This window comes from Pipistrellus kuhlii, unplaced genomic scaffold (assembly GCF_014108245.1).
Source record: "Pipistrellus kuhlii isolate mPipKuh1 unplaced genomic scaffold, mPipKuh1.p scaffold_m20_p_14, whole genome shotgun sequence".
In the NCBI taxonomy this organism is placed as follows: domain Eukaryota; kingdom Metazoa; phylum Chordata; class Mammalia; order Chiroptera; family Vespertilionidae; genus Pipistrellus; species Pipistrellus kuhlii.
This window is the reverse complement of record NW_023425449.1, coordinates 232,385-248,082: the sequence shown is the minus strand read 5'-3', so window position 1 is coordinate 248,082 and position 15,698 is coordinate 232,385. Positions and strand designations below refer to the sequence as shown.

Sequence of the window (15,698 nt, the reverse complement as noted above, 5' to 3'; positions counted from 1 at the left end):
TGCCCAGGCTGCTGGCCGTCCCTGTGGGCACGCAGGGGCCGCAGGTGGATAAACGTGCACTTTGTAAAGAGTAAAGGGGCCGGCTGTCCCGGGAGCCTGAGCTCCGGGGCCGGGGCCCTGGGTCCAGGCCAGGCAGTCCTGGGGGGGAAGGGGGGGCTGTTCAGGGTGAGGAATTGGGGTGACGGCCCAGGGCAGCGGGGGGGGGGGGGGGCCACCTCCCCGGGCGCTGCGGAGGGGGCTGGGACTTCCGGGGGGCGGGGCTCCGGGAGGACTTTCCTCCCGCAGGCGGAGGCGCCCTGACCTGGGACACCCGGACCTGGGACATCCGGTGTGGCTCCGGTGTGGCTCCGGGCGCCCCTCCCTGGGCTGGGAGGAGCCGGGATGGAGTTTCGATTTCCCGGAGCCTGTGGGAAGGGAGGAAGGGTGTGGACAGAGGGGGGAGGGAGGGAGAGGAGCCTGCCCGGGGCACACGGTCAGGAGCCAGGACCTCCCAGGCTCAGCGTCCGGGTCAGGTGGGGACCCCTACGTGCCTCTCCCCAGAGGGGTCTGATGGGGGCTCACAGGGGCGACAGCCCTGCCTCCAGACCGCTGTCTCCCAGCCCCCCCCCCCGGGGGGATGGCACCAGCCTCTGCCCAGTGCTGCCCACACCCTGATTCTGCCCGTGACCCCGCCTCTGCGACCCTGCCCTCTGAGTGTCCCAATAAGCCCCAATTAACTGATTACCCGCCCAGACTCCGCGGGGCACACGCAGGTGACGGTCGGCAGTAACGGCCTGTCCCCGGTGCCTCTGTGTGGCCAGCGGAGCAGAGCGGGAACACACGACACAGACCGGAGTGTGCACTCAGGGCTTATCCCCGGTTCCTGCTGGGCCCGGCTGCACTCACACGGTTTATCCCCGGTTCCTGCTGGGCCCGGCTGCACTCACACGGTTTATCCCCGGTTCCTGCTGGGCCCGGCTGCACTCAGGGCTTATCCCCGGTTCCTGCTGGGCCCGGCTGCACTCACACGGTTTATCCCCGGTTCCTGCTGGGCCCGGCTGCACTCACACGGTTTATCCCCGGTTCCTGCTGGGCCCGGCTGCACTCACACACGGTTTATCCCCGGTTCCTGCTGGGCCCGGCTGCACTCACACGGTTTATCCCCGGTTCCTGCTGGGCCCCGGCTGCACTCACACGGTTTATCCCCGGTTCCTGCTGGGCCCGGCTGCACTCACCGGTTTATCCCCGGTTCCTGCTGGGCCCGGGCTGCACTCACACGGTTTATCCCCGGTTCCTGCTGGGCCCCGGGCTGCACTCACACGGTTTATCCCCGGTTCCTGCTGGGCCCGGCTGCACTCACACGGTTTTTCCCGGTTCCTGCTGGGCCCGGCTGCACTCACCACGGTTTATCCCCGGTTCCTGCTGGGCCCGGCTGCACTCACACGGTTTATCCCCGGTTCCTGCTGGGCCCGGCTGCACTCACACGGTTTATCCCCGGTTCCTGCTGGGCCCGGCTGCACTCACACGGTTTATCCCCGGTTCCTGCTGGGCCCGGGCTGCACTCACACACGGTTTATCCCCGGTTCCTGCTGGGCCCGGCTGCACTCACACGGTTTATCCCCGGTTCCTGCTGGGCCCGGCTGCACTCACACACGGTTTGTCCCCGGTTCCTGCTGGGCCCGGACTGCACTCAGGGCTTATCCCCGGTTCCTGCTGGGCCCGGACTGCACTCACAGGGCTTATCCCCGGTTCCTGCTGGGCCCGGGCTGCACTCACACGGTTTATCCCCGATTCCTGCTGGGCCCGGCTGCACTCACACACGGTTTATCCCCGGTTCCTGCTGGGCCCGGCTGCACTCACACGGTTTATCCCCGATTCCTGCTGGGCCCGGCTGCACTCACACGGTTATCCCCGGTTCCTGCTGGGCCCGGCTGCACTCACACGGTTTATCTTCCGATTCCTGCTGGGCCCGGGCTGCACTCAGGGTTTATCCCCGGTTCCTGCTGGGCCCGGCTGCACTCACACGGTTTATCCCCGGTTCCTGCTGGGCCCGGCTGCACTCACACACGGTTTATCCCCGGTTCCTGCTGGGCCCCGGGCTGCACTCACACGGTTTATCCCCGGTTCCTGCTGGGCCCGGCTGCACTCACACGGTTTATCCCCGGTTCCTGCTGGGCCCGGGCTGCACTCACACACGGTTTATCCCCGGTTCCTGCTGGGCCCGGACTGCACTCACAGGGTTTATCCCCGATTCCTGCTGGGCCCGGGCTGCACTCACACGGTTTATCCCCGGTTCCTGCTGGGCCCGGCTGCACTCACACGGTTTATCTTCCGATTCCTGCTGGGCCCGGGCTGCACTCAGGGTTTATCCCCGGTTCCTGCTGGGCCCGGCTGCACTCACACGGTTTATCTTCCGATTCCTGCTGGGCCCCGGGCTCGGAGGCCCCCGGCTGCACTGAGGACGGACGAGGACGACGGAGACAGGCAGGGGCCGCAGGGTCAGGCTCACCGCAGAGCAGCCGGGCTGGTCGGAGCGAGGGGGATGGAGTCCTCATCGGGCGGGAGACATCCGCTGCACAGTCGGCGGTTACGTGGGCCGCGGTGACCAGCTGTGTCCTCATCGGTGTGGGCCGGCGGTGTGCTTATACAGGGCGCAGGGCTTTACGTCGAGATGTCGGGGTGCTCGTTAATTTTGGAAGTTACAGAGTATTGGGGGTTTCCACACAGCAAACATTTCACACAATAATTAGAGGGGCTACATTGTTATAACTGTGTCCCTGCCCCTGTGGGGTGGGCAGCTGGGACGGGGGACTGAGTAAGCCAGTGCGGCCTCTGTCCCCGATCCGGCAGCTGGCGGAGGGGCTTGCTGCCCCTGGAGAGAACCTCTGGCCTCGGTTTATTTCAGCTCCAGGCCCAGGAAAGCAGCCAAGCCTGACCAGCGACTGGGGACCAGCTGCAGTGAGTTAGGACACCCCCCTCCCCTGCTCCCCTCCCCCTTCCCGCCGGCCGCCAAGCTCTGACCAACCATCGGAGGAGACCTGGACCCTCCACTGACCTTCCCCGGGACCTGCCTACCTGCGACCTGACCGCTCAGGGGCGGCCTGCGTGGCGGTCTTGCAAACTCAGACCTAAAGTCACCACAAAGGATGGTCTGAAAATTAAATATTTAACCACAAGCAGGTTACAGTGGGCAGTCATGTCCCAGGCCCATGGCCTGCAAACTCATTAGTCAGCAGAGCCAAAGATCAACAGTAAAACGATTGAAATTTCTTTGGAGAGCCACATTTTTAAAACTTAAACTCTATAGGTAGGTACATTGTTATTAACTTAATTAGGGGACTCCTAAGCTGGCCTTTGCTAAACATTCAAGGGGCCAAAGAGCCGCAGTTTGCCAACCACAGTGGTCCTAGGCCGATATTTTCCCAGACAAATATCAACTTAGATCTTCTTTCCTGAGCCATTTGCCTATTAGCCTGTAAGATAACGTATCTGTGGGAGGTCTGGGTAACTTGTAACTTCCTTTTTACCCCGACCCCTCAGGCCACAACAGATGGCCCCAGGGACATTCCCTCATTGTGATTGTTATCAAATTGTCGGCTGTTAATTCCGTACAGTATCCGGTATCCATCTCTGTAAGAGAGGCACCTGTCCATCATTTCACTTTTCACCCAATCCCAGAGGTTTCCCCGCTTTGCTCCCTAACCTATCCCCAATGGATTCCATGTTCACTCACCTCCGTCCCTCCTTTGATGGCGATGTATGAACACATGTAACCCGCCATTCTCCGGAGCGTTATCTCAATCCATTGAAGTTCTGCTTCCCGGCATATGTCGACAGTTTGGCCCAAATAAACTCACAAAATTCTTTACAGGTCTCAATGTGTGTGGTTTTTTTTTGTGTGTGTGTTTTTGTGTGTGTGGTTTTGTGTGTTTTTTTTTCGGTTAACACCTGCAATCTCCAGATGGAGGCCCAGAGCTCCAGCCGCCTCTACCACCATGACCATGTGATCGTAGAAAACCACCGAACCTGCAAAGAATTGTGAGTTTATTGGAGCCAAACTGTGAACACCTGCCAGGAAGCAGAACCTCAAGAAACTGAGATAACGCTCCGGAGAATGGCGGCTACATCTGCATTTATGCCTGGCCCTCAAAGGGGGATGCAGGGGGTTACAGGAAATCCATTGGGGATGGACTAGAGAGGCGGGATTGGGTAAAAGGTAAAATGATGGACACGCACTGTGGGTGCAGGATAGTGAAGGAATTTGAGACATCTGCCCTGGAGCCCAGCACTTTGGTTGTGCCCCAGGGACTCCAGAGAAAGGGAAGTGACAAGTTACCCAGACATCTCAAGGTGTGTCATCCTAGATGCAGAAACAGATAAGGCTCAGGTGAGGTAAAGGTTGGCCTTGTCTGGGAAGAGACCGGCCTCGGACGTGACTGCCCACCACAACTGCCTTCACTTAACGCTTCATTTCAGACCCTCCTCGGTGGTTCCTTTAGGTCTGAGTTTGCAAGGCCGCCATGCCCTGCAGGCCGCCATGCATGTCAGGTCAAGCAAGTGGCCCCTTTCGCCCACACTCCCACCATCACCAACCCCAGCCCCTCCCCCGCCGCCACCTCCCCCACCATCGCCTCCCCCACTCCCAAGCTCCAGGGCCCCCCCTTCGCCTCTGTGACTTGTCTCCTCAGCCCATCTCTTCTGCAAATTACTCCTGCCACCTCCGAGTTTATAAATAAGTGTTCTCTCATCGTTGGAGTCTCGGCTCTGAATTCTTTCTCAGCCAGAATTCAGGTGCCGAGGTTGCTAACATGAAAAGGCTAACCCCTATTTTGTAAGACTGCTGTTTGGAATTTTCTTATAGTAAAAAAAAACACCTCTGCTTCCCAGCCTGCGTTAGGCTGCTGGAATAATGAGGAAGATAAACCTAGCTGCCTGACCTTGGGGGCCAGAGCGGGTTCGCCCACGCTCTCACGCCTGCCAGCTGCGTCGGACAGAGCTGTGTTGTGTTCAAGGCCAGCAGCGAGATAACCACTGAGCACACGAGGGCTGGCTCTTCAATAAAAAGGGGAGTTCTGCTGGTAGCCTTGCTTGGAACTTGAGTCCATTTCCTCTAAGCCCACCTGGTGAATGAAGCATGACTCCGAGCTCTCCGAGCATTGCTGGGTATGTTCCTGTTCTCTGTGACAGGATCTCACCAGTCCAGCCGAAACCGGTTTGGCTCAGTGGTAGAGCGTCGGTCTGCGGACTGCGGGTTCGATTCCGGTCAGGGGCATGTACGTTGGTTGTGGGCACATCCCCGGTAGGGGGTGTGCAAGAGGCAGCTGGTCGGTGTTTCTCTCTCATTGACGTTTCTAGCTCTCTGTCTCTCTCCCTTCCTCTCTGTAAAAAATCAATAAAAATATATTTTAAAAAACAACCAATCCCACAGGTCCAGTGTGACACCAGTGCCGCTCCCGCCCCTACAACACGCACACCTTCGGGAGGTGATCAGGCGGTCTCTTATCCACAAGAGGCCCGGCGCACGGAATTCCTGTACGGGGCTGGGGGGTCCCCTCAGCCCGGCCTGCACCCTCTCCAATCTGGGACTCCTCAGGGGATATCTGACCAGCCATGCGACATCCCTCTCACAATCCGGGGCTGCTGGCTCCTAAACCACTCGCCTGCCTGCCTGCCTGCCTAATCACCCCTAACGGCCCCTGCCTGCCGGCCTGATCGCCCCCTAACTCTCCCCTCTGCCTCCGCCCCCTCCACCGTGGCTTTGTCTGGAAATACACCAGGTAGATGTGGGTCTAATTAGCATATTAGCCTTTTATTAGTATAGATAGGATGGATGGATGGATGGATGGATTAGATAGATAGACAGACAGATATAGATTTCCTGGCATAACTGGAGACTTAAAAAGTTTCAGTTTCCAGTCAGTTAAAGCAAGAGAAGATTGTGTCACGTGGCTCTGATTTGAGCAATTTAGCAGCTTAGCCACCAGGACCCTGCTTCTCCACCCCGTTCTCACTGCCTCTCGGCTGCGTCACAGAGGGTTCTCGTTGTTTCCAGGCGGGGGGGAAAACCTCTGTGGGAGACGGAGGCGGCCTCTTCCTGCTGGGTGTGTGGCCGGCGGAGTGATAGTGAGAGCTCCCCTCTGCCTCTCACCCCCTCCTGAGGTTTCCTTTGTGGGCCCACGGCTCCCCCCACCTTCTGCTGCGCCCTTGGGGGACCCTGTCCCAGAGTCCCCTCCCTGTGACGCCCCGGGCGAAGCGCCAGCAGCTCCCCACGCTGCCCTCCCCCGCCCCCCCAGCTGCACTGGTGAGTCCGCATGGGCCCCACAGCCGGTGAGGGTGAGGCCGTGGCCGGCGATGGAGGGTCCGCCAGCAGGGGAGCCCGGAGCCCTGGGGGGAGATGGCCTTAGGAACGGAGATGCCTCTGCAGGAGGGTGACCTCACCCAGAGCTGCCTTTGTATCAGATAGGAGGCACATTGGTCCTAACCGGTGTGGCTCAGTGGGTAGAGCATTGGCCTGCAGACTGAAGGGTCCTAGGTTGGATTCCAGTCAAGGACACATGCCCAGGTTGTGGGCTCCTCAGTGAGGGGCGTGCAGGAGCAGCCAATCCATGGTTTTCTCTCATTACTTCTCTCTCTTTTGTGCAGAAACCGGTTTGGCTCAGTGGGTAGAGCATCGGCCTGAGGACTGAAAGGTCCCGGGTTCGATTCTGGCCAAGGGCATGGACCTTGGTTGTGGGCACATCCCTGGTGGGGGGCGTGCAGGAGGCAGCTGGTCGATGTCTCTCTCATCAATGTTTCTGACTATCCCTCTCCCTTCCTCTCTGTAAACAATCAATAAAATATGTTAAAAACAAACAAACAAAGAGACGGCAGCCTCAGTTAGATCGGAGCTGAGCTCCGCCAGGAAGACCCCGGCCTCGGACGGGTAGGACAGGACTGCCCACTGGGAACTGCTTTTTACTTTTAAGGCGTTTTCGCTCAGACCCTCCCGTGTGGCTGCCCTCGGGCCTCTGAGTCTTCCCGCCCCCCAGCGGTCGGGCCACACGTGGCCAGGCGTGTGCGGGCGCCAGCCGGGCCTCTGCCTCATGTGCAGTGAACTTCCCGGGAGCCAAGCCTCCGCCCCGGGCCCTGACCCGGCCGCTGCTCGCCGGCCATTCCGTCTGCTGAGAGCATCGCGCTCCCTCCGGCTCCCCCAGAACCGGCCCCGGCGGCTCTCCCGGAACCCGGCCCCCGGCCGGCCCTCCCTCCGGCTCCCCCAGAACCGGCCCGGGCGGCTCTCCCGGAACCCGGCCCTCCCTCCGGCTCTCCCGGAACCGGCCCTCCCTCCGGCTCTCCCGGAACCCGGCCCTCCCTCCGGCTCTCCCGGAACCCGGCCCTCCCTCCGGCTCTCCCGGAACCGGCCCTCCCTCCGGCTCTCCCGGAACCGGCCCTCCCTCCGGCTCTCCCGGAACCCGGCCCTCCCTCCGGCTCCCCCGGAACCGGCCCTCCCTCCGGCTCCCCCGGAACCCGGCCCTCCCTCCGGCTCTCCCGGAACCCGGCCCGGGCGGCCTTCCCTCCGGCTCTCCCGGCGGCTCTCCCGGAACCGGCCCTCCCTCCGGCTCTCCCGGAACCGGCCCTCCCTCCGGCTCTCCCGGAACCCGGCCCTCCCTCCGGCTCTCCCTCCGGCTCTCCCGGAACCCGGCCCTCCCTCTGGCTCTCCCGGAACCCGGCCCTCCCTCCGGCCCTCCCTCCGGCTCCCCCGGAACCCGGCCCTCCCTCCGGCTCTCCCGGAACCGGCCCTCCCTCCGGCTCCCCCGGAACCGGCCCTGGCAGCTCCCCCGGAACCCGGCTCCGGTGGCCCTCCCTCCGGCTCTCCCGGAACCCGGCCCTCCCTCCGGCTCCCCCGGAACCGGCCCGGGCGGCCCTCCGTCCAGGAAAGGCCGCCTCGAGGGCTCGCAAACCTCCTGCCCTTCCCGGAGCCGCGCCACCTGGGGCTCAGCACGCGGGTCCAGGTGACCGAATACACTCACCGCCCTCATCACTCGGGCCTCGCGCCTTCCTCCTTCCGGGGCCCGGCCAGTGTGGCTCAGTGGTTGAGCGTCAGCCTAGGAACCAGGAGCTTGGGGTTCTACCCCCAGTCGGGGCAGATGCGGGTTCGGGGCTCGGTGCCCAGTAGGGGGCGTGCAGGAATAAGAGCCGGTCAACTCCAGAAGGCAATGGCCTGGGCATGTGGGCGGGAGGGGGTTAATGGCAGAAGAGGGGGCATAGGTAATACTTTCAACAATAAAGCTTTTTAAAAAATATATTTTATTGATTTTTTACAGAGAGGAGGAGAGAGGGATAGAGAGCTAGAAACATCGATGAGAGAGAAACATCTACCAGCTGCCTCTTGCACACCCCCTACCGGGGATGTGCCCACAACCAAGGTCCATGCCCTTGACCGGAATCGAACCTGGGACCCTTCAGTCCGCAGGCCGACGCTCTACCCACTGGGCCAAACCAGTTTCGTCAACAATAAAGCTTTTCAAATAGCCCTAACCGGTTTGGCTCAGTGGATAGAGCGCCCTGCGGACTGAAGAGTCCCAGGTTCGATTCCAGTCAAGGGCATGTACCTTGGTTGCGGGCACATCCCCAGTGGGAGGTGTGCAGGAGGCAGCTGATCAAAGTATTTCTCTCATCGACGTTTCTAACTCTCTATCCGTCTCCCTTCCTCTCTGTAAAAAATCAGTAAAATATATACTTTTAAAAAGAATAAAACAGTAAAGCTTTTAAAATAAGTAAAAATAAAACAAAACAAAAGGCTTTCAGCCCTGGCCGTGGAGTCTTTGTTCGCGGGAGGACGGAGCCTGCCTGGGCAGCGCTGGGCCCCCGTGGGAAGGAGGCCATCTGGTCGGGGGGAGGACGGAGGGCTGCAGACCCAGAAACGACAGCGCAGGTCCGGCCGGGCCCAGGCCTGGAGTCCTCACTGCCCTGCCACTCGCCACAGGGCGGTGGGCCTGCTGACGAGCGGCTGGCCGCGGGGCGGGGCCTCGGCGGGCTCCGGGCTGCTTGGCTGAGACCTGGGGTCTGGTGGCAGCCAGCCTGCAGGGAAGGTGACCAGCGACTGGCCCTCCGGCCGGCCGCCTCGGTGCCTGAGTGCTGGCTGTGGACCAAAGGGGCCACGCGCGGGCCTGACTGCTCGGGGCGGCCTGCACGTCCGTCTTGCAAGCTCAGACCTACAGTCACCACGGAGGACGATCTGAAACAAAACTGTGACGGAGCGCAGCGACGGTGGGGGGTGGCCATGGCCTAGGCCGGTCTCTCCCCTGACGAGGGCAACCTTTACCTTCCCCGGGCCTGTGTGTCTTTGTGCGCCTGTGACAACATCCCCCCGAAGCGTCTGGGGCCCCTGGGGCACAGCCTCGTGTGCGGGGCGCCCGGACAGAGGCCTCAGATCCCTTCACTATCTGTTAACTGTTTCTGCGCCCACCTGGGCATGTGCCTACCGTGTGGTTTTTGTCCGGTCCCAGGGGTTCCCCTCCCACCTGCCCCTCCTCCACCGTGCTTTCTCCCAGCCCCCAATCTGCCGCGGGGGATCTCGGGTGACCCACTCACATCTCGTGATTGTCTTGTATAAAACAAGGTGGGCCGGGACCGGTTTGGCTCAGTGGATGGAGCGTCGGCCTGCGGACTGAGGGGTCCCAGGTTCGATTCCGGTCAAGGGCATGTACCTTGGTTGCGGGCACATCCCCAGTGGGGGGTGTGCAAGAGGCAGCTGATCAATGATTCTCTCTCATCGATGTTTCTAACTCTCTGTCCCTCTCAATTTCTCTCTGTGTAAAATCAATAAAATATATATTTAAAAAAATAAATAAATAAATAAATAAATAAATAAATAAAACAAGGTGGGAGACCACCCTTCTCCGGAGCATTACTCCAATCCGTTGAGAGTCTGCGTCCCGGCAATTGATGACAGTTTGGCTCAAATAAACTCACAAAAGTTCTTTACAGGTTTGACTGTTTATACCTTAGCTCTGGGCACCTGGGGATTTCAGCCCTGGTGACCTTCCGCACCTGCCCTTCGCGCTCGCTCTGCTCAGGTCTCTCCACCCGCCTAGCACACCCGCCTGACGAATTCCTGGCGCTGCATTCTGTAAGGGAAAAGGGCGTCTCTTCCTGCTGATGAGGGCGGGCGCTTCCCTTCTGGCGCAGGAGGTCCTGGCTCTCTGCCAGGGGCCCGGGCCCAGAGCAGGGGGTGATGGTTCCCAGCACCGGCAAAGGCCAGGAGTCCCTGAGTGCGAGTGGGCTGGTAACCTGGCGGAGACAAACTGTGTTACAAATCTCTATGGTTTTTTTTAAATATATTTTTATTGATTTTTTACAGAGAGAAAGGGAGAGAGATAGCCAGAAATGTTGATGAGAGAGAAACATCAACCAGCTGCCTCCTGCACCCCCACCACTGGGGATGTGCCCACAACCAATGTACATGCCCCTGACCGGAATCGAACCCGGGACCTTTCAGTCCGCAGGCCGACGCTCTATCCACTGAGCCAAACCGGTTTCGGCACAACTGTGTATTCTATTGTAGATTCTGTTGGTACACAGTTTCCCCCTGAAAATTACCCTCATTTTCATAAAAAAAAAGCCAAATTTAGAGCAATTTGTTTACTGCAGTAAGTCCATTTGGCCTGCTCATTTGCATAACCATAACCGGCATCATGGTTGACCATAGGCTTTCTCCAAGCTGCTCTTCCGGCATCTCTTAAAGAACGCCCAGGACTGCCCGGCAGGCGGGGCTCAGTGGCTGAGCATCAGCCTGTGACCCAGGAGGTCATGCTTCCGATTTCCAGTCAGGGCACAGGCCTGGTCCTCGATCCCCAGTAGGGGGCGTCAGAAGGCAGCCCACCAATGGTTTTCCTCTCATCATTGATGTTTCTATCTCTCTTTCTCTCTAAAATAAATCAATTAAAAATAAATAAATCAGAGCCTGTTTCTGTCCAACTAGCAATGTTATGATACTGTGTGTGTGTGTGTGTATCTCTCTCTCGCTCTCTCGCTCTCTCTCTCTCTCTCTCTCTCTCTCTCTCTATATATATATATATATATATATAAATTCTCAGAGAGAATGAGAGAAACATTGATCAGTTGCCTCCCGCACTCACACTGACGAGGGATTGAACCTAAGACCATTTTGGTGTACAGGACACTCCAATCAACTGACCCACCCGGCCAGGGTGATTACATATATTTTTGTTCATCAAATCTGCCCCAGTTTTCACCCAATAGGACGAGATTTCCTTGAAATCAGTGATGCCCACAATCTCTCTCTCCCTCTTCCTCTCCCTTCCTCTCAGGGATCAAAACAAAAAAAATTTTGAGCAAAAGCCAGATTTTATTACAGAAAAGCTATAAAACGGGGTGGGGGGCTCCCCGTGGTGACTGGGAAGCACAGAAGCAGGTGTGTGTGTGTGGGGGGGCTGGCTCACACCCGCTGCAGGGCCCAGGGGCCTCCCGGAGGCCGAGGCCCTGTGTGTGCCCTGGGGCTGGGAGCCGCAGGCGCCCCGGAGCTGGACGCTCGCGGCTCAGGCTCTGCTCCTGCCCGGGGCCTCCCCAGCCCCCGAGGGAAATGGCCGAGCACTCAGAGAGGAGGAAAAGCTTCACCGCCTCTCGCCTCCTCCTCCCTCCTCCCTCCTCCCTCCTCTCCCTCCTCCCGCCTGAGCGTGGCCCTCTCCTGGGTTCCTGCTCAGGCTCAGGCTCCCCGCCTCTCTGCCGGGCTGCCGGGCTGTCCCGTTTGTCCAGCTCCAGCTGCTGTGCGGCTCCCCTTTCCTCCCTCCTCCTCCCGGAGGCCCCATCTCCCCACCACCTCCCCGCAGACCCCTCCCGCCTCCCCTGAGGGGCTCCTGGCTCAGCCTGGGCCCGGCCTGTCCCTGTCCCGGGGGGGGGGGGGGGGGGGGGCGGGGGCCGGTCTGTCCCTGTCCCCGGGGGGCCGGCCTGGTCTGTCCCTGTCCCCGGGGGCCGGCCTGGTCTGTCCCTGTCCCCGGGGGCCGGCCCTCCTGGCTCAGCCTGGGTCCGGCCTGTCCCTGTCCCCGGGTGGGGGGGGCCCGGTCTGTCCCTGTCCCCGGGGGGCCGGCCCTGACCCCCCCCCCCCGTCTGTTCCAGGAGGAGCAGCGCTCACGGGGCTGAGCGACCGGGCCACACGCTGCAGCTGCTCAGGTGGAGGTGCGGCCCCGGGAGGGACCCCCAGAGGGAGCCGGGGCGCCGGGCCGGCAGGGGGCGGGCTGGGGAGGGACACCAGGGGCCGGATCCGGGAGGGGGGCCGGGGCGGGGAGCCGGGCTGGGGAGGGACACCAGGGGCCGGATCCGGGAGGGGGGCCGGGGCAGGGGGCGGGCTGGGGGGGACACCAGGGGCCGGATCCGGGAGGGGGGCCGGGGCTCCGGGTGACGCCTCCTCCTCTGCGCCCCGCAGGCCGCCTGCCCGGACATGGAGGCGCTGGCGCTGTGGGCGCTGCTGGCGGTGCTGGTCCTGTGGGGCCGGGGGGCTGCCCCGCTGGGCCTCTCCAGCCGCAGAGCACAGACAGGTAAGGGGGGCAGACAGGTGAGGGGGCAGACAGGTGAGGGGCACAGACAGGTGAGGGGGCAGACAGGTGAGGGGGACAGACAGGTGAGGGGGCAGACAGGTGAGGGGGACAGACAGGTGAGGGGGCAGACAGGTGAGGGGGGCAGACAGGTGAGGGGCACAGACAGGTGAGGGGGCAGACAGGTGAGGGGGACAGACAGGTGAGGGGGCAGACAGGTGAGGGGGGCAGACAGGTGAGGGGGGCAGACAGGTGAGGGGGCAGACAGGTGAGGGGGCAGACAGGTGAGGGGCGCAGACAGGTGAGGGGGGCAGACAGGTGAGGGGGCAGACAGGTGAGGTGGACAGACAGGTGAGGGGGCAGACAGGTGAGGGGGGCAGACAGGTGAGGGGCGCAGACAGGTGAGGGGGGCAGACAGGTGAGGGGGCAGACAGGTGAGGGGGACAGACAGGTGAGGGGGGACAGACAGGTGAGGGGGGCAGACAGGTGAGGGGACAGACAGGTGAGGGGGACAGACAGGTGAGGGAGGCAGACAGGTGAGGGAGGCAGACAGGTGAGGGGCGCAGACAGGTGAGGGGCGCAGACAGGTGAGGGGGGCAGACAGGTGAGGGGGACAGACAGGTGAGGGGCGCAGACGGGGGGTGGCAGGGAGGGGTGAGGGGTCCGGGGGGCGCTCCGAGGGGCGCCCTCCGCTCAGCCACCCCCCCCACCAGGCGGGAACCTCACCTGCTTCCGCTGCTTCAAAGCGGAGTCCGCGGAGCAGTGCCGGCCCGCCCTGTGCGCCCGCACCGACCGCGTGTGTGTGGCCCACACCCTCACCCTCCGGCTCAGTGAGTCCGCGGGCCCGGGGAGGGCGGGGGGACAGGGTGCTGGGTGCCTGGCTTTGGGGGCGCTGGGGTGGGCAGGGTGCTGGAGGCGGGAGGGGGCGGCGTCTGTCTCAGAGGCCGGAGCCTGGTCAGCGGAGGCGCGCTGCTCCTGGGCCCCTGCCAGCCGCGCAGACCTGCCTCCCGCTCTGGCTTCCTGTCCCGGGGCCCAGGCTGGGCTCGGTTATCTTTGTATTTTATTTTATTTTATTTTATTTTTTAAATTATTGTATTGATTTTAGAGAAGGAAGAGGGAGAGATAGAAACGTCAACGACGAGAGAGACTCCTGGATCCGCTGCCTCCTGCACAGGGACGGCGCCCTGACGGGGAATGAACTGTGACCTCCTGGGTCATGGGCAGATGCTCCACTGAGCCACACCGGCCGGCTCTGCCGTCCTTAGAGGGGCAGCGGGGCAGCGGGAGGCCGAGCGGGCTGAGCTCTCAGCGGCCTCGGTCTCCCTCCTCGCCTCGGCTCGCCTCCCTGGAAGCCGGGGGTTCAGGCGGAGCCAGGAGCCAGGAGGAGGTGGAGGCCGGGCAGCCGCGTCCCCGCCCTGCAGGCCTGGCCAGGGGAGCTCGGCCCCGGGCAGCGCCCCCTGCGGGTGCGGGCGGCCGGGCCTCGGGGCAGCCGCGCTGTGTTCTCCCCGCAGAGTCCAAGGTGTGGCTCATGCTGAGCAAGCGCTGCGCCCCCCGGTGCCCCAACGCCAACACGGCCTTCGAGTGGCTGTCGGAGCCCTGGCTGCTGCGGCAGGTGCACAGGCAGTGCTGCAACGTGAGCTTCTGCAACGCAGCGCCCGCCCCGCGGCCCCGGGGCCCCGGGCTGCTGCTTCCGCTGGGCCTCGGCCTCCTGGCCGCCTCCCTGTGAGCCCGTCCCTGTGGGCCCACCCCCCTGAGCCTGTCCCCGTGGCCCGTCCCCGTGGCCCTTCCCCCTGAGCCTGTCCCCGTGGCCCGTCCCGTGGCCCTTCCCCTGGCCCTTCCTTCCCCGTGGCCCTTCCTTCCCTGTGGGCCTTCCTTCCCTGTGGGCCTTCCCCATGGCCCTTCCCCGTGGCCCTTCCTTCCCCGTGGCCCTTCCTTCCCTGTGGGCCTTCCCCGTGGCCCTTCCCCGTGGCCCTTCCTTCCCCGTGGCCCTTCCTTCCCCGTGGGCCTTCCCCGTGGGCCTTCCCCGTGGGCCTTCCCCATGGCCCTTCCCCATGGTCCTTCCCCATGGCCCTTCCCCGTGGCCCTTCCCCATGGCCCTTCCCCATGGCCCTTCCCCGTGGCCCTTCCTTCCCTGTGGGCCTTCCCCGTGGCCCTTCCCCATGATCCTTCCCCATGGCCCTTCCCCGTGGCCCTTCCTTCCCTGTGGGCCTTCCCCATGGTCCTTCCCCGTGGCCCTTCCCCATGGCCCTTCCCCATGGCCCTTCCCCGTGGCCCTTCCTTCCCTGTGGGCCTTCCCCGTGGCCCTTCCCCATGGCCCTTCCCCGTGAGCCTGTCCCCATGGCCCTTCCCCGTGGCCCTTCCTTCCCTGTGGGCCTTCCCCATGGTCCTTCCCCGTGGCCCTTCCCCATGGCCCTTCCCCATGGCCCTTCCCCGTGGCCCTTCCTTCCCCGTGGCCCTTCCCCATGGCCCTTCCCCATGGCCCTTCCCTGTGAGCCTGTCCCCGTGGTCCTTCCCCGTGGCCCCGGGCCCGGCCGGCCCACCCACTCCTGCCGTCCACAGACCCTCTCCCCCAGAGCGGGGGGAGGGACCCTGCTTCCCGGGGGATGAGCACGGGGGGTGGGGCAGCGGCTCCCGGACACGGTCCCGGCCCGGAACGGGCTGTCCAGGCCGGAGGGGCAGGGAGAGCCGGCACAGCCCGGACTCCGGCTCCAGCTCCTCCGTCTCCTCGCCGGCCGCCCCCACCCTCTGTCCTAGGGGCCCGCCCGTCCGCGCTGTGGGGCCACGACCTTCACTCCTTCCAAAGACAATAAACCTGTTCTTCAGACACGCCCTCTCCAGCTCCTCCGCCTTTCTTTTGTTTAAACATAATTGAGCCCTAACCGGTTAGGCCTGCGGGCTGAAGGGTCCCGGGTTCAAGGGCATGTACCTCGGTTGCGGGCACATCCCCAGTAGGAGGTGTGCAGGAGGCAGCTGGTTTGGTGGGGGTACGCGTGGCACCGGAGTTTGGTGGGGATATGCACTGCCCCGGGCTTAGCTGCGCCTAATTCTAGGTTCTCACGAGTACGAGGGGTCCTCAGCATTACGAAAATTATAGAAGGGGCACCCATATGTCAAAAGTCTGTTTTACGGAGAGGAAGGGGGAGGGAGAGAGAGATAGAAACATCAATAATGAGAGAAGCATCGATCGGC

General features: G+C 62.5%; 1 protein-coding gene across 1 annotated transcript; it reads left to right on the top strand.

Annotated features, from left to right (window-relative positions):
- Positions 1-12,415: 12,415 nt before the first annotated feature.
- Positions 12,416-14,247, top strand: LY6L (lymphocyte antigen 6 family member L). The gene is made up of 3 exons (XM_036437397.2): positions 12,416-12,512; positions 13,223-13,339; positions 13,931-14,247. The coding sequence occupies exons 1-3, from the start codon at positions 12,416-12,418 to the stop codon at positions 14,233-14,235; spliced, it is 519 nt and encodes a 172-aa protein (XP_036293290.1). The 3' UTR covers positions 14,236-14,247.
- The last annotated feature ends 1,451 nt before the right edge of the window (positions 14,248-15,698 follow it).

Coding starts and splice junctions, on each gene's coding strand:
- LY6L (XM_036437397.2), top strand. CDS start 12,416: ATGGAGGCGCTGGCGCTGTGGGCGCTGCTGGCGGTGCTGGTCCTGTGG. Junction 12,513..13,222: donor CAGCCGCAGAGCACAGACAG/GTAAGGGGGGCA, acceptor CCCCCCCACCAG/GCGGGAACCTCACCTGCTTC. Junction 13,340..13,930: donor CACCCTCACCCTCCGGCTCA/GTGAGTCCGCGG, acceptor CCCGCCCTGCAG/GCCTGGCCAGGGGAGCTCGG.